The sequence below is a fragment of the Xiphophorus maculatus genome, chromosome 3 (genome assembly GCF_002775205.1).
Source record: "Xiphophorus maculatus strain JP 163 A chromosome 3, X_maculatus-5.0-male, whole genome shotgun sequence".
NCBI lineage: Eukaryota > Metazoa > Chordata > Actinopteri > Cyprinodontiformes > Poeciliidae > Xiphophorus > Xiphophorus maculatus.
The window spans coordinates 10,690,550-10,714,069 of record NC_036445.1 but is presented as its reverse complement, the minus strand read 5'-3'; the positions used below and the strand labels follow the sequence as shown (position 1 = coordinate 10,714,069).

The window sequence follows — 23,520 nt, the reverse complement described above, 5'->3', positions numbered from 1 at the left end:
TTCTCTCACTGTGTAATGCTATATTATTGATTTTAAGGAATTTGTTGCCCACTGGGTCATATTGCCATAGTTACCCCTTTCCTTTTGATTGTATATACCTTTCCATACACCTTTCATACAATGCACATATTAGTCATGGCCCAGCGGTGCCTCTATGCTCATAATTCAACACACCGCCAAGCTATGAGGAATTTGTTGGGTTTGCAGATTTTTAATTGAACTCCACATGTAGTTAGGATTCGTTTGAAGATGATTAAGGCATTTTTGAAAATGCAATAACATGAAGTAATTTACTGAAAAACTACCTGGCTGATAGCTGAAGGAGAAATTTAGAAGTTGCTTGCAAGAGGTATCTAAGGAAAAATCTGGTGTCTCTTTGAGTGGTACTAAAATATATATCTATTATATTAAAGTAAGAAATTGGATTGTACTGCTCCCTAGTGGCCACAATTAATTATATCAGAAGAAAATTGGGTAGTTCAGTCTAACTGTTTTTTCGTTTAAGAAGCCGCTTTTTTTAAAACTATTTAGAAAACTTAAAAAGTAAGAAATACGGTTCGTTATTTAAGCTCACCTCCCGTCATGTTTTAAGGTTTTAGAAAGGGGGGTTGAAGGGGTCCATGCAGGGGGGTCCTGGATCTTTCAACAGTTCCCATCCACATTTCTTCCCTCCTCTCTTTTCTCGTCTTGGCGGAGGACCGCCTCGGCTTCTTCAGCGCTGCTGGAGATCCTAACGCAGACAATAAGGGCTGCTGCACCTGCCTGGAGGTTCCTGACGGAGGACTGCACAGCCGCTTAAAGGACAGCAAAGTTTAGCCGCTAGAAGATGAAGTAAGTCATTTTAATTGTATGCATTTAAGAATAAATAATATCCTTGGTCGTTTTTTTTTCACTTTAGTTTAGTTTAGTTTAGTTTCTTTTTGTAAATAATGAGCTTCAATTTAACAAATGCTGAATTGTCTTTGCATTGTCCTGAGAGCAATAGATAATTTGTGGAGATAATTTAACTTGAATTGCAAGATGTATTGATATATATGACCCACCGGTGCATGTTTGCACGTGTATATTTAAGCGAAACATAGACTGAAGGTCAGGTACATCTTCACAAATTTATCGTCGAAAGATTTTTTTTTTCAATTGGGTCTTTCAATCCAAATAATGAAAGTAATATATAAATTATTAAAAATATACTGAGAGATATTCTTCTGTTACTTTTGATGATTTTTATTTAAAACTATATTTTAAAACCATAAATTTAGTTAATCAGAAAATTTAAATGCTCTAGAAGCCACAGGAAGGGCTAAAACCTTGACAGGATTGTGAAGCAAGTCAAAACAAGACCTTGATTGCAGCTGGAGTCGGTTTTTCAGGAGCCAGTGCATGCAGACATATCCAAGGCTTGGACTGGAACTGACCCATTTCTTGTGCTAGGCCACTCCTGACCCAGAGACCATATTGGCAACATCTTTCCTGGGCTAAGGGGACCGTACTGGACTACTTCTTGGAGATTCAGATGAAAGTAAATTTTTCATTTCACTTGGAAATCAATGTCCCAAGATGAAGAGTGGACTTTCACAGAATCCAAGCCGCTTGAAGTCCAGGGTGAAGTTTCCATTTAGAGGTCCATGTAGTCTGTTAGTGAGGGTCCAAAGTTCAAAGTTCAAAGTCCAGTGCAGTTGTCCATAAGAGTTCTTCATTCTTCCTTCTGCTGACAAGCAGAAGGAAGTTTTTGAACAACAGTTTTTGATTATATTACAATTTATGTTGATGCTGCTACATATTTACTTGTCCAAAGAAATAATCACCAAAACTGAACTTTGATTATTCAGAATTCTCTGAAATGTTCATATTTGGCAAAAAAATTTACAGACTACAAATTGTTCAGTGGATTTAGTTATTCTTTTTAAAAATATAAATCTGTGGAGTAGTGACATTTAAATTTTAGAAAGTTCCAGTGTCTTTTTCTTACAATTAGTGGGATAAATATAAGATAAAAATCATTGCAATCATAACTGTCATTACACAGGCATTGTGCAGCAAAATTATTAGGTAATCTGTTTTCATGAAAAAAAATAATATTTGAAAATATAACAGTCACAGGACATTTCTTTACTGTAGCTGTTTTGTATTTCAGTGCTATTTTAGCAGCTAGTTCCATTTAACATTAGTTTGTAGCTGTTTTCTGTCTTGCCAAAGTCTTTGCTTTTAGGTAAAGAGATGTTCTTTACCACTCCATCTAATCTGCTGATCTTCAATCCACTGGAATAACGTTTGCAGGAATGAATCATCCTCAAAGCAGCAGCTGGTTGCCAAATCCAGTTTGCTTCACTCTGGGCTCAGAAAAACCACAATATTTTTTCCCACAACACTTTCAGACATTTTTATTGCATGTTTACAGTTTTTTATTTATTATGCTTAATAAATAAGCATTTAAGGTTAAATGCTTTAACTTTTGACCATTTTTTTCTGTCATCCCATTAAAATTGTGTTCTGTTTCTGGTTACTGGATGGTTGTGTAACCTGTGGAAGTGCCACATCTTTACTGTCATTTCCATAACGCTCGAGCAATAGAATTTTTACAATATGAGTTCTGCGATGGCTGTTGTTTTCCTCACTGTATTTGAGTCATCAGCCTCCAAAAAGTCACAACTTGGTCGACTTGTTGCACTCAAACTTTGATGATTCTGAAACCAGCAAGATGAGTCTTTCCTCACTGAGCTTTTGTCAGAGTTTTAAAGTATTTGTCTTGCTGCACAGCGAGTCAGCAGCTAGCATCTAATAAGAGCTGGTTGCTGCTTGAGGCTGACTGGTGAGCTGTTCCAAATCATTCCTGTGAACTTAACATCTCTCTCAGCACTCAGTCATGCTGTTCGAAGCCTCTTTTCTTTCTCGCCACTACCTCTTTTCACTTTGAGATCTCCCTTGCTTCCAGCCCTCCCCGGCTGCTTCTTGCTTCCTGTCAGATTGTGCTCGTCAGAAGAGGGGGGTGTTCAGGTTGCCCCTGGAGATGGGCTTCCTTTGAGGTGGTGTGATGTCGGGCTGGTGGGCCAGAGTGGAGAGGAGCTGCAGAGGGGCAGAACAGTGAAACGGTGGTGGTCCTTGCCATGAGAAGGCGCAGGAGTGAGGGGGAGGTCAAGTTGGACCAACAGGGCCACAGCAAGTGGTTTTGCACCCATTTTCCAATCTGAATGACAGTGAAGTTGAAAGCAGCATTTGTCGCTTTGGTTGTGTGTCTGAAAGACATCCAGGGTCAGTGAGTTCATTCGCTTTCAGCAATTTAGAGTTCTGGACTACTGTAAATACTCAGAAGTTATAAAGGGTGTCTATTTATAAACACTTTATTGTTGCTTATTTTGCAAAAATAGGACAATTTTGAACAAAAGGCCAACCAATAGTTTCATATCTGCATATTCATTTGACGAAGGCAAGTTATTTTTGGAACAAAGTTCACAATAGTAGGAGCAGCTGGAGGAACTAACTGGAAAGGATAATAAAAAGCTGGTTCATATGAATATTTATTTATCCATAAATCTTATTTTTATTCACAGAAAGATTATTAAATACAAAAGATTATTAAATTGATTAAAATAGTGGTGGTCATTTATTGCATTGTTAATTATTTATCATAAAAAATGTATCAAGAATTTTGATTTATCATTGTTATGATAAATTTCAGTTGTTGATGGTAAATAAAAAAACAGGAGAGACAGTATGAACGAAAATGTTTTTATTTTGTTTTTTCTACTGTTCCATGAGCGCATCAATAAATATCATTTGAAGATTTGAAAATTCAGCATGCAGTGTGGTTTAGTGCTATAAATCACACTTTTTAAGTAAGAAGAAACCTATTGTAATTGGGAATATTTTTCAAGAACAACATTTCTGTTTGTGATGCAAGAATAGTGTGCCACGCAGTCACAACCATAAAATTACCTAAAAAATACATAATACATATTTTTTTATCATAATCTTTATCATCATCAGAATAGTTCAACAAAATATTAGGATAGATATTGCCCACCCCTAGAAACTAAATATAACTTTAGAAAACTGATTGCTTGTTGTATCAATATGTATTTGTTAAATTCAGTCAGAGAAATAGATGTGAGAGACTCATGTTACAACCTTTTAGTCAATGTGAAGACTGATGTTGTCAAGGGTGAAGGACGCAAATGCAGAGATGAGGCAGGTGGTTCAAATATTTAACACGTAGACCAGGAGATATGCTGGATGTAACAATATTGTCAACTTTGCACAAAACTATTTGCTAAAGCACCAGCCTTATCATCTAACTTGTTAAAATGGTAAACTGGCAAACCTTTTCACACAGCTGGTGCAGTCCTTTCAAATGTAGCACACCCTTCCTTTCCCTTCACCTCTTTGCAGCCTGAAATGACCTTGTTTGACAGACTGAGTAGTCAAACATTGTCTCTTGGCCTTAACCTCGTTTACCTCAAGGTGAAGCCATTGACTATTCAGTCACATTGTGATGCCTGGCTTTGTCTTTGAGATGTTGCCTGGGATTCATCCTTTGCCAGGGGAAAACCAGTTCTATTTGTTTTTCTCTCCCCATTGTCTCTGGCTACATAGCCTCCAAGCTTTATGGAAATGTAGTGATGGTAAGTGGGATCAGTCTGTGACGATCATTGTACCCCAAAGCTTAAAAATACTGATATTCTTTTGACTTTTTTGTGGTCTTTCAATGTATTTGTCTTTGTTATGCCAATCCAGTAGCTTGTACAGAAAAGCAAATATCTACAAGCAGCAGTATGATATCATCATTCACTTTGCAATCCTGTTAAACTTTTTAACTCTGGTTCCTGTTTTCATCAGATAACTGCTACACTGACATATTAAAATCACATCCTTAGCACATTTACCTTGAAATTGGTCACACACTGTGGATGGATGGATGGATTTTTTTTAACATTTTGTGAAAAATGAAAAAACATGCTGTTTCTTTTCCTATTAATATCTTCAATATATGAATATTTAGCCATCAAAAGCTCTTTCCAGGAATTTATTTTCAGCTTCCAGCTCCCACGTGGCCTCTCAGTCTTCAAAGCTTTCTTCTTACAATGTCAAAGTTAAGTTTAGGTATTAGAAAAATTTTGAGTGATTATGCATTAATCCTGTTTTGATTAGATGTCTGCCCTACAAAGAAACCCACAAAACAGTTTTAATTCCCTTCATCACTGCATGCTTAATACTCGTCTCAGCCTGAAGGAAATGTTGCACTGCAGGACTCTGAGGTCTCCAAACACTCACTGATAGGCTTTCTTCTCTGTTTCTAATTTGTTCTTTTAACTGCTTGCATATATTTATTTATCCTCATACTACAGGATTTTATTTTATTTTTATCTCTAGCTTGGACATCAAGAGATTTTTTTATAGTGCTCTGAAATAAGATTTGCACTTGAAAATCTAATTATACATGTAGCAGGTATTCTTACAGGTTTTTTAAGAAATTGAAGTGATCACTTTTATAACTGTGATTGTCACTAAAGCTAAGATTCTTCTAGGCCTTAATAGGAGAACAAGAAAAATAAAAAGAAAAAAAATGAAAATGAAAACTTTCTTCATTATTTGTGGGGAGATAATGATATAAACAAAGTACAAATGGCAGCTGAGTTTCTATCTGACCTTCCTGGAAGTTTTTAGGAGATCAGAATTCAACTCACACTCTGCAGCTCCTGAAATCTGACTCACAGCAGCTAGAAAGCTCCAGGGACACACAGGCAGTCCTTTGGCTTGTCTCAGTCCAAAGGTCTGTTTCAGTAAACACGCACGCGTTTTCCCATGGGGCTACTTTAGATATGAGGCATACCCTCGCCCCAGAAACCTAACCATTCCAACTCAATGACTTCTCTGGCCTAAACTAATGAACAACCAAACTAACTTTTTCTTAAACCTGCAGTAAATCTTAAAAAGGCAAGACAGATTTGATCCGTTAGCTTTATTTATGTACAAGCATTCGGGATCACATTTTCCAGCTACTAAAACTAGAAACTGTTATAAAAGTATGTCTATAGTTAAACATAGTGTTTATTTTTAAGACTGAATGTTATCACAAGATCTGATGTTAAGGTACTCAAGTTGATCTCTCCTTTTCACCCATCAGTGAGTTTCAGTTTGAGGCAAAGGAGTCCAAGCATTTTGGTGTCCTGTTCTCAAATGATGGGAGAATGGAGACCGACATGCATGGCCGCAGTAAGAGTAGTGGTTTAAGTGCTAAACTCTCAATTTACCGGTGTATCAAGGTTGCACTTGCAACTCTCATTAGTAGGCAGGAGTGAACCAACAAAGTCAAAGGGAATATTGTCCGTAAAATTAGTTGCTTTTCAACCTCATAAGTTTAAATTAGATTGCTTGTTCAAATATATATATTTTAGGTGTCTGGTTCAGACTGTGAAGCTGAGAATTATGTGTAGTTTTCTTCTAAAAATCCTCCTATTTCTCTTTTTATTTTGTAGCCTGGACATGTCTCCACACCTCCTGCTGTTTACCCTCTACCTCCTTGTTCTACCGTCGTCCCCGACTCCCCACCAAGAGCCAGGTACCCACTTCTTCACTGCTCCGTATCAGCTTAACTTCTTCTATCTTCCACCAACATCTGTGATTTTACTAAGCTTAACATTTTGGAATGGCTGGGTGTTTTTGGCTATGTGTACCGAGAAAGATGTCTTTAAGGTTTGCTGAATAGAAAAAATAAGTTTTAACAGGCCCCAATGTAAAAAGATCTAGTTGTTGGTAGCTGTAAAGTTTTGTAGTAAAAGTAGCACCAGAGATTGTTTTGATAAAGTAAAATCTATGCTAATGAGCAAGTCTGTGATGGATTGGGTTAGTAAAATCTAGGATTAGTTTTTATACTTTCTCAGTTTCTTCCCTAAATCTTATCTGATCTACCCTAATCTTCCCTGATCTGGCTTTCTATATATACAGTGGACCAACGATCTTCAGACCACAACTGGCTGCTTTAATAGTTCAAACCAAACAATAAATATACCTCAATGTGCATCAATATGCACAGTGGTAACCAACTTGGCACTTCCACAGAAGCAAACATTCATGATCTTCCTTATTTTGGCTATTTTTAGTACAGCCAGTCAGCTTCAAAAAAGATCTCGCTCCTGGAATGGCTGCTTTGCAAATGTAATGTCAATAGCATGTCAAGTAACATTGCACCCAGGCATTTTAGCTTCATTTCCTTTGTAATATTCAAGATGTGTTCTAGAAAAAAATCTGCAAATAGGCAAATTTTCTGCAAATAATTTGGAGATTCATTTCACAGAAAAAAATCAGCAAATACTAAACTTGAAACAGGTGGCGGTCTACTGTATATATTTGTTAGAACATAAAATGAAAACATTTTAAAATATCACTCAAAATGACTTTAATTAATCCCTTTTCACTCAGATGATTTCAAGCTTCTCCAGGTAACCATCCCTACCACTGTGCCTGTGCTTGCCATGCTGGGGGGTTCACTGACTTTGCCCTGCCTGGTGTCGCTCACCCACCCACCGCCGTCCCCTCCCACTAATGGGCGCCACGCTGTGTTGTCTGTGCCCCGAGTCAAATGGAGCGTCCTTAGGCATGGTCAAGAGACGGAGATCTTGGTGGCCCGTGGCGACAGGGTGAGAGTCAACGAGGTCTATAAGGACAGAGCCTCGCTGCTGAACTACGCCTTCTCCCCCGCAGACCTCACCCTGCGGCTGGAGAGCCTGAGGCAGAACGACACTGGCTTCTATCGCTGCGAGGTGCAGCAGGGGCTGGAGGACGCTGATGATGTGGTGCTGGTCAAGGTCAAGGGTGAGAAGCATCAAGAATAAGTATGCATTGTTAGTTTTCAAATGATGAGATACAAATGGATTAGAGAAAAAATGAATAGTAATATCACAGTTTAGGGTAACACTTTATTTGATGGCTTGTGAATAAGACTGTCATAAACATGACATAACACCAGTCATGAATATGAGTAAGTCTTCATGAATATTTATGACTGTTGTCATAAAGTGTCATTTGGTAAATCTTGACGCCTTTAATAATAAGGTGACATTATTCAAAATGTCTTCGTTATGACAACTTGATATTTACCAAGAAGTCATGATCTGACATAAATTTGTTATAAAAGTGTTACTGATTAAACTTTAAAAATTATGTAGCTTTATGTTATAAAAGCTAAAGTTTAATCAGTAATACTTTTATAACAAATTTATGTGAGAACATGATTTCTTGATTAATGTTAAGTTGTCATAACGAAGACATTTTGAATAATGTCAACTTTGTATTCAAAGTGTCATGATTTACTGAATGATTCATGAAGACTTACTCATGTTCATGACAGGTTATGTCATGTTTATGACAGTCTTATTCACAACCAGTCAAATAAAGTGTTACCCAGTTTAACAGTTTAATACTTAAAAGAAAAATCAATGCAATTCTAGTGATTTTCCTGAAAGCAGACCATTTGAGAAACTAATTGTTTTTAATAGTTTCTCTTCTAATAAACAATGTTTATGTTCACAATCAAAGAAGGTTTTGCTCATGTCTGCATGATTTGCAGCATAATAGAACAAACGAGGATGTCTGACCTAAAAAACCTCTCCCTCTGTGTTTGACAGGTGTGGTGTTTCATTATCGCGATGCATCCAGTCGGTACTCCTTTACCTTTGAGCGCGCCACAGTGGCCTGTGAGGAGATTGGGGCTGAAATTGCCTCCCCAGAGCAGCTCCTCGCGGCCTATCACAGTGGATACGAGCAGTGTGATGCAGGATGGCTGTCAGACCAGTCTGTCAGGTCAGGGTCTGAGATGAAGTGGTCCTTCTGGACTTGCAAATTCTGTGTTTTGAGTGATAAAGCCCTGCAGCTTTTTAATGAGTTTGGAAACCCTCCAAATCTTTCCTGCTGCACTGTATGAGTAGCAAACCTGATCTGACATGTCGATAAGAGCAGCATGGGATGCATCAAGCAGAATCTAGTAGATGGGGGTTAAAGTTCTCCACTTACCCATCCTCCATTTGATGTGCTCTCTGCATTGACACATCAGGAAACAATGATCATCCCAGAGCTGAGAGGCTCTTGTTACATCTCTAACCAAACACTTCTGGGCACTTCACTGTGTTGACAAGCACCCTAACCAGTATTGTCATTACAGATGAAGAGGCAGCTGAGGCTTTAATGATGGGTGACTTTCTGCCAACAGATATCCCATTCAGATGCCAAGAGAGGGATGCTTTGGAGACATGGATGGCATGCCGGGAGTACGGAACTATGGACTGTTGGACCATGATGAGCTCTATGACGTCTACTGCTATGTGGAGAATATTCAAGGTAAAACATTTAAGATGGGGTTCGGGTAAGATGATGTCAGAAATAAATTAAATTTCCTGACCTGATGTAGATTTAGACTATTTAATATCAAAACATTTCCATACAAAGCCAATGAAGAGATAAAGCAACCAAGTAATAGTCCCAGGATGCATTTTTTATCCAATGATCTTACAGCTTGTGATCCCCAATGTATTTGAAGAAGAAAGGTTAAGTTATGATGTGTTCCCCATGTCAAAGGTGAGGTGTTCCATGGCTCCGCCCCCCAGCGCTTCACCTTCTGGGAGGCTAAGGCCTACTGTGTGAGTCACGGTGCGGAGCTGGCCACCACGGCTCAGCTTTATGCAGCCTGGAACGATGGACTGAACCACTGCAGCCCGGGATGGCTGGCGGATGGGAGCGTGCGGTACCCCATTGTCACCCCTAGAGAGCGCTGTGGAGGAGGGGAACCTGGAGTGAAAACCATCTATCAATACAGCAATCAAACAGGCTTCCCTGATATTCTCTCTCAGCACGATGTCTATTGTTTTAAGAGTAAGAGCGATCTATTTTGTTCTTGTGGAGTGGAGCCACCCCAAATTTAGTTTGTTTTGCTTTTTTATTGTTGTGTTTATCCATCCAGGTGATAATGGCCCTTATACTGAATCCCCTCAAGATGCTCTTGCCACTGAGCCAGAGGACATTGGCCAAGACATTGTTTTCCAGGCCACTCAGGACGATGCCAGCCTGAGTGAAGTTGCTCCAGAAGGGAGGGAGGAGATGCAACATCCCCAAACAGCAAATCCAGTAAACCAGCACCCTGAAATTCCTTCACAGACTTCAACTCCCCTGTCTGATCATGAAGAGACATTCTCCACTAGTGAGAACTGGGAGCTGATAAAGAAGGAAAGTTACCCTGATTCTTATCAGCCAGCACCTAAAGAAACCCCAAACAAAGATCACCAAGAGTCTCTTGTATTTCTGACATCTTCTCCAAACTTTGATGCTGGAACCAATGAGAACACTACACCTGTAACTTATATCACAGCATCAGAAACTGTGATGCCCACAGAGGGTCACACCCCAGAGACTGTGAGCTTGGATTGGTTGTCTGTTAATGTCACATCTGAAGGTGATGTGGAGGAAATTCATCATGAGAAGAACGATCTTCCAGTTTCACAGGAGGACTACACAACAGATGTCTCTTCTGGACCTTTCTCTGTAACTGAATCTGCTGCTTCAGTAGCACCAGAGGAAAACGCCACTCATACTGTTGTACAAATTTCAGCTGAAACAACTTCACCCCAAAATGAAGAAGTTGATGTTCCTTCCACCTCCATGTTCCCAACTCTTGCTGAGAGTTTGACAGAAGAGATTTCCGGAGAGGGGACTAGTGATGCTCAGGAAGAGGAAACAAAGGATTCTGTGACTCCTAATTTTATGGGAATTGACATTTTGTCCACTTCTGTCATGGTCCCCACTTCTGACTCAGGTAAGTAAGCTCTAAAATTTGGGATTTCACTGAAAAAGAACATTTTGTACCAGTTACAATATTTTGTGAATGTTAAAATCACAAACGTCAAACCTTCAAACTTCACCATGCCAATAGAGTGCACAATTGTAAAGTCGAGGGAAAATGACACACCATTCTCCCATCATTTGGACTAAAAAAAATATATTTCAAATAAATATTTAAAAATTATGGAATATCTTTGTTTTCAGCTATCTTGCTCTGATACTCTTTAATAAAATTCAGTGGAAACAAAAGTCTTCAGAAGCCACCTTATTAGAGACAAGAGTCCAGCTGTGTGTACAAAACAATATCACTAGGTTTGAACATCTCATGGAGATAAATCCATTATCTGGAAATGGAAAAAATTAACCTACCAAGATATGGTTATCTTCTACTTCTCAGGAGGGATAGTCTCTCAAAAAAAGCAACTAGTAGTTGTGGAGCCTGAAGAATAAATCCTTCTGACTTTGTGCTTTTGACAGGTTATACCCTCACACCGGAGCACTCTGATGTACCAACAGAATCAGCTCTCCAATTGAACATTCATGATGAGGATATAAACAGCTTTTCAAACACTACAGAAGCTGATGATTTAACAGAGCAGAGTGGACACATCCATCCAGCAGAGTTACCAAACGTAGAAGTTCCCCTAGTCACAGATGAGACATTCCTGGTATCCCCGGACTCTGTAACACAAGTTCCTCTTTCTGTAAAAGTGGAAGTCAGATCCGATGATAGAACATTCTATCCAGAAAGTCCCACTCCTTCTGAGGTTGAACCTTTGGAGGAGAATCAAGACCCGTTAGAAGAAAACCAAGAGGTCTTCCTCAACACTGTCCCAAATCCCACAGAGGATGATTTAAATGAGGCGTGGGATGAATCCTCAGGAGAAAATCCACAGATAAATCCTGAACTCAATGCGACAAACCCGACTCTCTCAGCTGACCACACCATTGATGGCAGTGATGCTCCTCCTCTGACCGAGATAAAAATTACACGGATCCCTGATCTGAGCCTCACACCCAGGTGGGAGCCGGTGCCTTCAACCCCAACAGCACAGGAGTCTCGCTCTGATCGGGAATACAGTGCAGAGCCTCCTGTCAATGACAAATCTAATGAGATCTCTAAAGAGCAAGAATTTCCTAGAACACGGAGCAGAACTCATGGTAAATAATAATGTTATCTCTGGATTTTGCTAATTTGATTTTATAATAGTTGATTTTATAATAGTTGTAGTTCTTTTCTGGCAGATGCATGGACTAGTAATAAATTGGGTCTGTAATTCAAAGAGCCCCTTTACCCCATTTCACTCTGTAATTAGTTCAATCCATCTTCCCACCAAGTCTGAACAGCTTTCGTCAGCTTCTAATGTGAAGCATCCCCACAGAACAATACTTCCTCCACCGTGTGTTCAACTCTGTGCTTTGTATGTAGGCCAAAAAGTTTATTTTTGGCATCACATGACCAGAGCACATTTTCCACCTCTGCCCTGTCCTCTTTTTGGCAAACCCTTACTGTAACTGACTTTTTACGGCCTTCTTTGAACAACTACTTTCCTCTTGCCTTTCTTCCATTACACCAGATTAATGGAGTGCACATGTCCATTTCAAATGTATTTATATGTGTTTCTATATATACTGCAAAAATTCACACTGATGAATTTTGGTTAGCAGCACAAGGATCAGAGGGAAGTGCAGGAGAGCCCACCACAGATGAGCCCCCAGTCCACATCTGCACATGGCATCCTGAAGAAGAGGACAGCTCCCCTGCGATGCCCACTGCTGATGTGGATGTGACTATTTCTGCTCCCCATTCAGATCGAGAGGTTTTGAAAGTGAATGAAAGGGAGCGCACAGCCATGGGGGCTGCTCTTCCTGCAGCCAAAGTTCCTGCTGCAACACAAGGAGGTTCGTCATACTTTTGTGTTTCCTGGATACATTAAAAAGAAAAAGGTGTTGCATCTGTAAGATATTTACTACCATTTTTGCATCTTCAGCCTTTAAAGAACAGATTGATTAGCATTCATATTGAAATAATTTATTGCATGACTTGCACAAAACATGAACAGGGTTGTGTCACCATGTGCTGAAAGAACTGACAAACTAGCCGCCTGCATCATAAAAAGATGTAAAAAAAGAGAAATGGATAGGATAAATATTGTTATCAGTGACATCTCTAACTGAGAATGCCAAATAAATATACAAAACTAAAATTAAGTTTTCTAATTTGTTTTAAAGCATTTTAATTAAACAATTTTCAAGATCAAAATCAATCTTTTGTTTATTACTGGAAATGTACCTTATGTATTAAAACCTTGAGGTACATTAATCTTAGAAACAGGATGTAGAAAGTTTTTCAAGACTTTCAACATAAATTTGAAATTTCCAGTACTGTGGCCAGCTAGCAGGGACTAAACTTGATCTAACAGCGCCACCTGGTGGTTGCTCCTCAGACTTCAAAGGAACATGACGTCTACTTTTTTCAGATTATAAAAAAATGGGATTTCAAAATAGTGTTACAGACATTCGGTCTTCTATGAACCCAAAAGACAAAAAACAAACCTTAGAGTTAAAAAGTATGAATAAACAGAATTTTACAGTCAGGCAACAACTGCTACAGCGTTATGAACAGGCTATAGTTACTGCATGGTTTTGCTTTTACTTCTTGCCTCAGTACAGACACCAGAGCTATTTTATATCTTTGATTCTCACTATCTGTCTCCTAAAACTGTGTATTGGAAGGATATGATAATTCTCTGCAGGACCTTTTTTCTTAATTTGAATGTATTCCCTCTCAGTTTGTGTTTTTCCACTCAAAATGCAACACTACAGATAGCGGATAAAAATCTTCTGACGTCCAAAAGGCTAGCTTTAACATCCAATGAGGCCAAATGCCATGTATCATACAACTCTTCATGCCGACTGCGGGACCAGCTGGGAAACCAAGTTGGAAATATAACAACTCCTAAGTGAATTAAATGCTGACTATCTGCAGCACTAATGTTGTAAGGAAGAGATCAATGAATGTACAATTTTTTAATATCATCTTTTTCTTTACTGTGGTTGCAGACTCCTGCCTGGAGAATCCTTGTCTGAATGGGGGAACTTGTGTTGATGGTGATCCACTAAGGTGCATTTGCTTGCCTGGTTATGGAGGAGCATTGTGTCAAAGAGGTGTAGTAACAAAAAAACAAAACACATTTCCTGTAATGCAAGAAATAGTCTGCAGAATCTTCCCACTAATGTGTTTTGCTGTTTATCTGGTTTCAGATGTGGAGGAGTGTGAGCCAGGTTGGGAGAAGTTTCAGGGCTTTTGTTATCGTCACTTCAGCAAACGGCAAAGCTGGGAAGCAGCAGAGCAGCACTGTCGGTTGTGTGGTGGACATCTGCTTTCTGTCATGACTCCTGAGGAACAACATCACATCAACGGTAAAACCTCGCTGAAGAGATGCAGGGACATAGCAAAGCACTTGGTAATATCTGCAAAGTAGTCAGCTGTAAATAGCAGAGATGTTTCTACTCTCAGTCTGAGAAAATGTTTGGAAAAGTGAGTAAATCTGTTAAGTGTTTCAGTTTCAGTGATTAAAAATCAAGTGTTGAACTTAAAATGTTTGATTCCTTCCTTTAAAATACACTTAGTTGTAAATTAGGGTTGCACAGTTAGTAACTCTACTGCTGGTCAAGAGTTTTTCTACGTGGAGTTTGTCCGATAGCCGTCAGCAGTCCAAAAACATGGCAGACTCTAAATTGCCCTTAATAGTAGGTTGGTTTGTTCATGGTTGTTGCCATGGTGTTTCCCACCTTTTGCCCATTGGCCACTGTAGAAAGTCGCCCACTTACCCATGAGATCCAGCGTGGATTCTGCCCCTTTTAATCAGTTTGGTCCCAGTCTAGCTAAAAAGTGTGAATTTTGAAAATGATGTTTTAAAAATCACCATTTTATTTAGGTTTTTAGATTAAAAAAAAGAAAGACAACATATTTGTAATAAAGTGGATGAATAAATGTTCTTCTAGGATGTTGATATTCATAGAAAATGCTGTAAAAATTACTTATTTTATTTCCTTAATAGTTTATTTTATATACTTAGTGTCTGTATGCTAGGAGTCAATGTTTTTGTTTGGCAACACAATTTTATCCTATATATAACTGATTCTGAAAAAGCACACAGCTTCCAACCTAATGAATAAAAAATATCCCCAAAAAATTTACTGATTATTTTAGACTCATTCTTTTGTTTAATTTTATTGCAATTGTTCCATCAAAAATCTGAGAAAATCCTCAAACCTGCATTTGTTATTATATAGTAATAGTTGGTTCAGTAGTAGTTTTGCCAAAGTTATTAAGAGTCACTGTGGAAGGGCCAGAGAGCAATTCACCATATGTGTAAGAAGTGCAGTTGTTGAGGACGACATGGTAAAATAGTTTTTTTACTTCAACTGAAAAAAACTATTTTACACAATCAGAAAAACACTTCGGAGCACCACTCCATTAACCACCTGAAACAGATATCAGCCCAGGGATCTTCCTCCCCAACATTCCTCATTTTCAGACACTTGAAAGATCTCAAGTGCTAAAAATGTGTCCTGACATGACAGAAAAGGGGTTTCATGTCTTTCAACTTATGGAATCTGCGTTTTTCTCAGAACGCTTCCCGGTTGTAAAGTTCTTGTCGATATTTTGTCTGGTGGGAGGCGATGAGATAGTTATCTGACATTCCACTGGCTCCTCTTTCATCCACGGCTCATTTTACCTGTACATCTCTAAAGGAGTCAGTTTAACAAAAGTCAACATTATATCATCAAATGTGTAAGAAATTCAAAAGCAGATTTATACTCTTTATGTTCTGATTATGTTTTGCTGCATATTTTATTAAATGTTGTTCTTAGAATAAATCAAACTTTCCTTCAAATAGTCAAAGAGGATCCAGATTCACAGTTCAGTTTTATGTCTCTAAATTCGACCACAGAAAGGATTTTCAATTTTAGGTTACAGGTTTGAGTAGGTGAAAATATAAATGAACAGTTAATTCTTTCTATATACTACTTACATATCTTGACAAGATAAATGATATTTTTTTATTTAGATAAATACAGAGAATATCAGTGGATTGGACTAAATGACAGAACCATTGAGGGAGACTTCCGCTGGTCTGATGGAAACCCTCTGGTGAGTTTTTCCAGGATTTCTCAAACTGTTTTGTCTTTTACCAGAATTTTGACTTTTTACACTGTTTTCATTTGTTCATGTCAATTTAGTTTTAGTTTCCACCATCTTTTCTTCTGAATTGTGCTGAAAAACATCAAAAAGCTTTGATTTGATTTAGCATCTTCCTGCTTTCAGCTCTATGAGAACTGGTACAAAAACCAGCCAGACAGCTACTTCCTGTCTGGGGAGGACTGCGCGGTGATGGCTTGGCACGATGGCGGTCACTGGAGCGATGTGCCATGTAACTACCACCTGTCCTACACCTGCAAGAAGGGTGTCTGTGAGTTTTCTATGTTTAAGAAAGACCTTTCCTTTTTGGATTCTCGTTCTAAGATTCTAACTAAAGCTGGTTCCAACAGCGTCCTGTGGAGAGCCCCCTCGGGTCCACCATGCTCTGGTGTTTGGGAAAAAGCGGTCACGTTACGAGACCAACAGCAGGATTCGGTACTACTGTGAAGAGGGTTTTATACAGAAGCTCAACCCTGTTATTAGATGTCTGCCTGGAGGCCACTGGGAAGCGCCTCAGATTACTTGCGTGCCAAGTGAGTTCATTAAATGTCCTGCCTTTTATTAGCTATAACTACCAATAAATCACAAGCCTATTTGGCCTCATATACCATACATTATATATTATCTTTACCAAACCTCTTTTCTGCATATCAATGTATAAAATTATTGTGTGAAATATTGAACATTAAACTCGTCCATGAATATTTGAGCTTTGGCCAAATAACAGCATCGCTTAGAAAAATATATTTATACTGAACACACAGTCATCTCGTTTTTGATTTGATTGATTTGATTTGAGTTTATGCTTTTTTTGCTCATTTTAAATTTCAGCTTTTCAATTTCACCACATTTAGATTTTGAAGTATTAAAGTTTCAAACATTTTAACAATAACTGAAAAAATGCTTCTGTTTTTCCATCTTTAGCTCGTACAATGGAGGGGGATACCTCACATTCCCAGCCTGACCAGCATGAGGACGTCATGGTTGCAGCAGCAGAGAAAGCAGCACCGCTTTACTGGGATATAAAGTGGAATTCTTAATGCCATTTTGTCCTATAAAGAAAATAAAAACACAGATTTCCCCTGATCTATGTCTTAAAGACTCTCCTACTGAATTACCACATTATGGTTGTCTGTGTAATAGAAAACAACCCAGCTGAAAGTGTTTTGATCCAAATATCTGTCTTACTGTGCTGCAAAGAATGATGTTTGTTTAAAAAAAAATTTTATTGCGAAATGACCTACATATGCTAATAAACTAGACAGCTACAGTAAATTTTTTGTCAAAGAATTAGAAATGAAGAAAATTGATGGACATTGCAAACCATGAGAAAATGATACATTTAATAATAATACATAATAATGGATCCAATTAAAATCACAGCAGAATGTTTATTTTTCATGTAGAAATCCTTCTTTTTTTCCCCCAGATATCCATGGGGAAAAAAATCCCATTTGCTTCAGTAAATTATTAATAATCAGAAATACAGTAAATAAAATTGAATATGTTGTGTAAACCATTGTGACTCAAACACAACAAATGTATTTGGAATTTACAAATAACAAAAAATAAGTTAATCTTTTCATTCCAATAGAAATTTAATGATCAATATTATTGGTTTACATCATCAGGAATACTGTTGCGGTTGTGTTTTGGATAAATCTGGAAATGCTAAATTAAGACTAAAAGATTTAATTTACTCATTTGCCATCATGATCATGTGCACTTCATTTTTATGCATTTCTTAGAAAAACGTATTTTCTCAAATTTTGATTTGCTTGCTGTCGTGTTTTTTATTTTGCAAATTGTGAACTTACTCCCAGAATCAACAACTCTGACATCCATTAAAAAATGGAGTTGTTTGGTTTGTTCTTTGGAGTTTGAAACTTTTTGTTCAATAAATGCATCCAGCAAATCTCTGCAAAACAGCAAACAAGTGAACTCTCTTTCCTTCTTAAGTGACTTCTGCAGGCACCTAGTTGCCCTCAATTGCATTGAGAGGTATCAAATTATTCAAGGCTGAAAACTAATGCACACCACACTTTTCACATTTTTAATTTGTGAAAATTAATTTAAAACCAGCTGTTTTTCTTCAGCTACACATTTAAGCATTTCTTTAAGTTGTTCTAAGAATCCCAGTGAAATACTTCATGTTGATTTGCTGCCTGATGCAAATGTTACCATTTATTGTAATAACTTTGACTTTCATGTTAGTAAGGTTATTATAAAATCTAATTTATGGTTAACGCATTTATTATCTGCTACATGTTTTTGTTGAAGTATTGTGTTTCAAGTTAAAGCTGAGTAAATCAGTGTACTTTGGTAGAACAGGGCCTTTGAAAACAGTTGAATGTGGTCAAAACTCAGTTTAGCAGTACAATATTACAGAAATGTCCCTTGTTCTGTGTAACCTAACAGTCTGAACTACCAGAATTTGTGTAATGCATGGAGTTTCTTAGTGGGCCAAATGCTAAATGACTCACATCTCTTCTAGCATTCTTAGATGTTTATGTTTAGATGTTTATGCTTATGTTTTTTTTCTTGTAGGAATGGAACGCATGTGTTTATTTTCACACTGGAGTTTTGGATAGCTCAACCATGTTTTATTCCGGTGGGAGGTTCTGAAGAACTGATGGATATCAGGCCAGTAGGAGTTATCTCTTTGTCTGGATAACAGACTGTATTCTGACTAATGTTTGCTTTGTGTTTGAATTTGCTAACATGGTTACCTGATCCAGAAAGCTGGTCTGCCAGTACCAGATTAAATTCACAATGTCAAACTCATGCTGGTTATCACACCTGAAGGAAACTATGGCTGCTAGAATAAACTCCAGATCTGGACTTTTCTTCTGCTGCAGGGAATAATGGGCATAATGACAAAGCTAGATGATTCAATAAATCGTGATTTTTAAAATGTAATTCAATCTTTGTTTAGATAAAAGTACCAACAGTACACAGAGCAGACAGTAGTGAACCATGTGATTGTTCTTGCGAACTTTGACTCTTCTTGTCTTTTGGTGCTTTTTTTAAATTCTGTTTTCCTTCAGACTTTATAGTGTCTACTTTCAACCTTTTATCTCACTAATATGGAGGATTTTTTTTAGCCATCAGCCTTTGTGTTCTTTATTCACTTGCAGTGATGTAATACCTGTTAAGTTTCTTTAGGGTTGAGGTTCTGACTATAATGGGACAACTTTTCCTCATTTCGAAAAAGCACATATTCTGTATCAGATGCAAGTATTGCTCACATAATTATTTTCTTAATATTAGAGAAATTCTGTAATACAACAATAATAAAGGTCATGTTGAATGTTTGTTTAATTAATGAAGGGACAATGAAGTCTACCTAAAAGCAATGAAAAGGCAATAATTTTGCAACATAACTGGAATTTATACTGTTAAGCGCTGTCGATTGATTTTAACTCTATGAAAATGAAAATGATTAAAATTGCTGTGAAGAAATAAACATGTGGTCCCCATTTATCACCAAGCAACAAAGACTTTATTGTCTATTAATATAGAATGAGATAAAATTGTTTTTCTTGAATGGATTAATGGAGAAATCTTTAGATGTCACAAATCATACATTACTTCAGGGAAACACCAGTCACATTTGAATTCAGAAACAACAGAGGGAAACTGTTTAATCTCATTTGTAACCAACTGGTTTTGCAAGTGAAACTTTTTTTCTCTCTCTAAAGTAATGTGAATTTCTGCTTAACAGATTACTATAAATGTTCACATAATTAATCTGCAGCATTTAGAAGAGTTCCCAAGACATATTAGTCAAGTCAGAGGTTAGTTCCTCCTCTTTGCACCTGGATGAATGTGAATTTGACAGTTACATAGTTTGATCCAATTACAGTGAAGAATGTTACCACCAGATGATGCCAGTCAGCCATTTGTGACATACTGTGAACTTTATCTTGTCTTGACTGAGAACTTTGGTGCACAAAATGACACCCTGATCAAGTTAAACCGTTTTTCGTATTACTTGAAAAAATCATACACAAATGCATGAACCTGCCAAAACTAATGCAAGGGTTCACACCAAGTCAGATAAATATGTTGAATGTTATCCCGAATGTAATCCAATTTTTTTACTTAGAGAATGGTACAAAATCCTGTTAAATATTGGAATAATTCAAACATATTTTTTGTGACCAACACCAAAAAGCTTGTGACCTTAATTAGAAGTAATTCTAAGGCTAACTGATTAACAGTTGTTGTTTGCTGTAAGTTTATCGAGCCTTTAATAAGATCACAGGAAGGAAGACAGAAACATTACATGGAATCACTGGCTGGTTTCCCCATCAGTCAAGAAGTTGTTATAAGCTGAGTTGATTGTTCATCTGTATTGTTAAATGTTTCATTTCCTACTTTTCTTATTATACCACTGATCTCAACAGCTTCTGTCACCATTAAAGTTAACTTCATTGTTGCCACCATTTTCAAGCTTGGATGCCAAGTTCTTCTTACACTGATTTTGTCTTTAATAACATGGGTTATCTGTAACAATATGCTCCATAAAGGTGGCTTGTTTTGCTGGGGAATCCAAATGTGCGGACCCCTGCTTCTGGGACGCCTCCACAGCGTTTCCTGGGGCTGACGATGGGAAAGCGTACGCTGCCATCTTTCAGCCAGCCACCATTGCACTGGTCATATTTCTGGAAACGCCAGGCGGCATAAAGCTGGCCGACCAAAGCCAACTCTGATCCCTGACGTTTGCAGGCGTAAAATGCCTGATCATAGGAGAAAGATCCGGTTATGTAGAATACAGAGCCTGTCGGCAAAAAAACAGACACAAAATCACAGATTAAATTCTGCTCAAAAATAAAATAAGTGAATATTAAAACTTTTATTTTGACTTTCATTATTTCATGCTCATTGTTTTCAGCTAGTGAAAATTTCCCCTCATTTATTTGCTGCTTGTTAAACCTTCAGCTAAAGATAGGATTGGATACATTTTTCAGTTAAAAATCATCTAAAGGACTTTGGAATGGTTTGTGTCAGTACTATAAAAATAAACTTATTGTGACTAACAACAACACAAAACAAGCCATCATTTAACTGGTTTGCAATAACTTGCAGAATTTGACTTTTTATTTTTGAGCTCAGATTTGAAGTAACAACCAATCTTTCAAAACCCACCATGTTTGTCACATCTGTAAGGAAGAATAGGTTATGTTGGTAATTGTTCAAATGTTAATTTGGACATTAACACTGAATTTGTTTTATTTCACAATTATTATTAGATCAACTGCTAGATTATCTCCCCTTGAAGATATTAGGGTGGTCAGGGCAAAAGTTTGCTCACCAGGTATTTGGGATGTGAAGCAGAAAGCATCAAACCCATCATGGTTCTTATTTTTTGGCCCATAACTGCGAATGCCTGCTGGCAAGTTTCCTCCACAGACGGGTCGAGGATGAACGATTGGATAATGAACTGTTCCATCATGAATCCAACCTGCATTGCACCAGTCCAACCCCTCCGTCCAAGCTGCCAGAAGAAGTGGGTTATTATGACAAAACCAAACAGCACAAATACCTTTTACATGAGGGTAAGAAATGTTTTGGGATAATGGTAATACCTCTGTAAAGCTGGTTGTAGGATGCTAGCATGCCATCTTGCTCAGCACAAGCCAGCTTGGCTTCATGGAAGTTGAATTTGTAGCGCCCACGCTTACTTTGATATGGGAAAACCACACCTAGAAACAAAACCCCTGTATATTTCCTGAGCCCTGATAAAAACACTCCCTCCATGCAGGTTTTAGTGCAATCCAGGTAGAAAGTGCATTTCAAGTTAGGAAATTTGAATCACATTGCACCAAAGGTAAAATTGTATCGTCATACGCCTGAAAGAAAAACTAACATTATCAACAAATACTGGTAGTAGTGTTTAATTACCTTCAATCCTCAAAGTGACCACAATGTTCTCATCCTCAATGCCATTTATCAGCTCACACTGATATCTGCCATCATCTCCCAGCTCAAGATGGCTGAGCAGCAGGGAGGCGTCCATGGTGTGAGCCCTCAGCAGAGAAGCCCTCCGTCCAACAGGCCCATACGGCTTAAAAGCATTTGCATTTGATATCATTATTATATTCTGTTGCCCTAAATGCTCAGGGTCCAGCTTTGTCCATTTAATCTTGTAATGTTTTGGTTTGATTCGGAGGATGCATGGCAGCGTAACGTTATCTCCCCTTCGGCCAGCCACCTCTACCTGCACAGGAGGCTCGAGGAGATACTGAAGCTTCTTTGGGGATGATGGTTCTGTGGGGAAAATAACACAGTCCTAAATATAGGCAATTAATTAGGTTCAAATACTATTTATTTTGTGTATTTAGCCAATGAAAAACATTTAGGACATGATCTATGATCATTGGTAGACACAAAATTTTGTTAGCTGTATAGCCAAAGATGCAACTTGTCTTCAGATGTTATTCCGTTATTCCTTTTATCATTTAACTGTTAACTCAGTTTTGTACAACTTTTATTGTAACTTCACACAATTCTTATTTTTTTCTATGCACTCCATGTTATGTAAGGCAAAATTTATTTTTGTCTACTCTGCAATTTTGTGACAAAAATTTTAAGAAACCAATCACTAAATGAATTAAACTCTGACTTTAAGTCTTCTTAAAAATGTGTTTTCCCTCAGTTATATTTGTTAAAGTGTTTGTCGTCTGATTTACCCAAAGTAACGGTTGATATAAATGTCTTGCAGGTTCGTTTCAAATGAAAAAAGCCATCATAGTGCACAAGAGAAGACATTTGATAATATATCAAAGCTCAGTTAAACTCAGACATCTACTATTAGTGGAATCACTGATAATGTATCACGTTCTGTTACATCACAGCACTGAATCTGGCATAATTGGACACAATCTGAAGTAAGAGTGTTGATGAAATAAATGAACATCTGTACCTGCTCTGTGGGGGTTATATGAAGCTGAAGACTGGATAAAGTAGCTTAATGTTATTACAAGAATCCCAGCAAAATTCCCTTTTATGGGTGTCATTTCACTCAGCTCCTGCAGTGCACAAGAAAGCCTGTTAAATAGATTTAAATTTAATTACACATCATTTCTATTAACTGGTTGAAAACCCATTCAATCGAGACTGATTAAATTTAGACATTTCTAATTTTTAACACTTAATAATTCTATGAACTAATTTTCTTTAAGTTATAAAGAAAATGATACAAACCTGTATTCTTGATTTGGTGTCCAATTGCCCAGTCAGCCCCCGGTGCTGTCCGACATGACAGTGATGACTGCAACGTGTCCAATTCAAAAACAATTTTGGAATATTCTTAACCTATTCCATTCAGTCCATTCCTTATTTCCGCTCTCTGCTTAGTTCAAATGATGAATGTTCATCTGTCTTTAACTCTCACTTCCGTCCCCCTCTTTCCTTTCTCTGGTCATAAGCTCCTCTCTGTGATTAACAATGTGTAAACAGGACTGTTGTCCTCTCTGCTCCAG

The 23,520-nt window shown here is 37.8% G+C and overlaps 2 protein-coding genes across 4 annotated transcripts; one reads left to right on the top strand and one right to left on the bottom strand.

The window, feature by feature from the left end:
- Positions 1 to 515: 515 nt before the first annotated feature.
- On the top strand, positions 516 to 19,512 carry LOC102227681 (brevican core protein-like). 2 transcript variants are annotated; one of them, XM_023331404.1, is made up of 15 exons: positions 516 to 831; positions 6,474 to 6,556; positions 7,417 to 7,809; positions 8,622 to 8,796; positions 9,203 to 9,330; positions 9,568 to 9,861; positions 9,950 to 10,798; positions 11,302 to 11,985; positions 12,490 to 12,726; positions 13,888 to 13,992; positions 14,089 to 14,247; positions 15,903 to 15,985; positions 16,160 to 16,304; positions 16,384 to 16,566; positions 16,958 to 19,512. In XM_023331404.1, exons 1-15 carry the CDS (start codon positions 827 to 829, stop codon positions 17,071 to 17,073), a joined length of 3,639 nt encoding a protein of 1,212 aa, XP_023187172.1. In that variant the 5' UTR covers positions 516 to 826; the 3' UTR covers positions 17,074 to 19,512. The 2 variants fall into 2 exon arrangements, with proteins under 2 accessions (XP_023187172.1, XP_005800449.1); XM_005800392.2 differs by having other exon boundaries at positions 517 to 831; positions 12,493 to 12,726.
- On the bottom strand, positions 19,513 to 23,502 carry hapln2 (hyaluronan and proteoglycan link protein 2). 2 transcript variants are annotated; one of them, XM_014469285.2, is made up of 6 exons: positions 23,243 to 23,502; positions 22,962 to 23,086; positions 21,941 to 22,306; positions 21,625 to 21,741; positions 21,351 to 21,533; positions 19,513 to 20,816 (listed from the first exon to the last, which is right to left on the bottom strand). In XM_014469285.2, exons 2-6 carry the CDS (start codon positions 23,053 to 23,055, stop codon positions 20,539 to 20,541), a joined length of 1,038 nt encoding a protein of 345 aa, XP_014324771.1. In that variant the 5' UTR covers positions 23,056 to 23,086; positions 23,243 to 23,502; the 3' UTR covers positions 19,513 to 20,538. The 2 variants fall into 2 exon arrangements, with proteins under 2 accessions (XP_014324771.1, XP_005800450.1); XM_005800393.2 differs by having other exon boundaries at positions 22,962 to 23,067.
- Positions 23,503 to 23,520: the final 18 nt, after the last annotated feature.

Bases quoted from the DNA above. Each gene is read 5' to 3' on its own strand.
- LOC102227681 (XM_023331404.1), top strand. The intron at 7,810-8,621 runs GTGAGAAGCATC...TGTGTTTGACAG, and splicing joins GGTGCTGGTCAAGGTCAAGG to GTGTGGTGTTTCATTATCGC. The intron at 16,305-16,383 runs GTGAGTTTTCTA...TGGTTCCAACAG, and splicing joins CACCTGCAAGAAGGGTGTCT to CGTCCTGTGGAGAGCCCCCT.
- hapln2 (XM_014469285.2), bottom strand. From the start codon at position 23,055: ATGACACCCATAAAAGGGAATTTTGCTGGGATTCTTGTAATAACATTA. The intron at 22,307-22,961 runs GTACAGATGTTC...TTTTCCCCACAG, and splicing joins ATATAACCCCCACAGAGCAG to AACCATCATCCCCAAAGAAG. The intron at 21,742-21,940 runs GTAATTAAACAC...TTTTGTTTCTAG, and splicing joins GGTCACTTTGAGGATTGAAG to GTGTGGTTTTCCCATATCAA.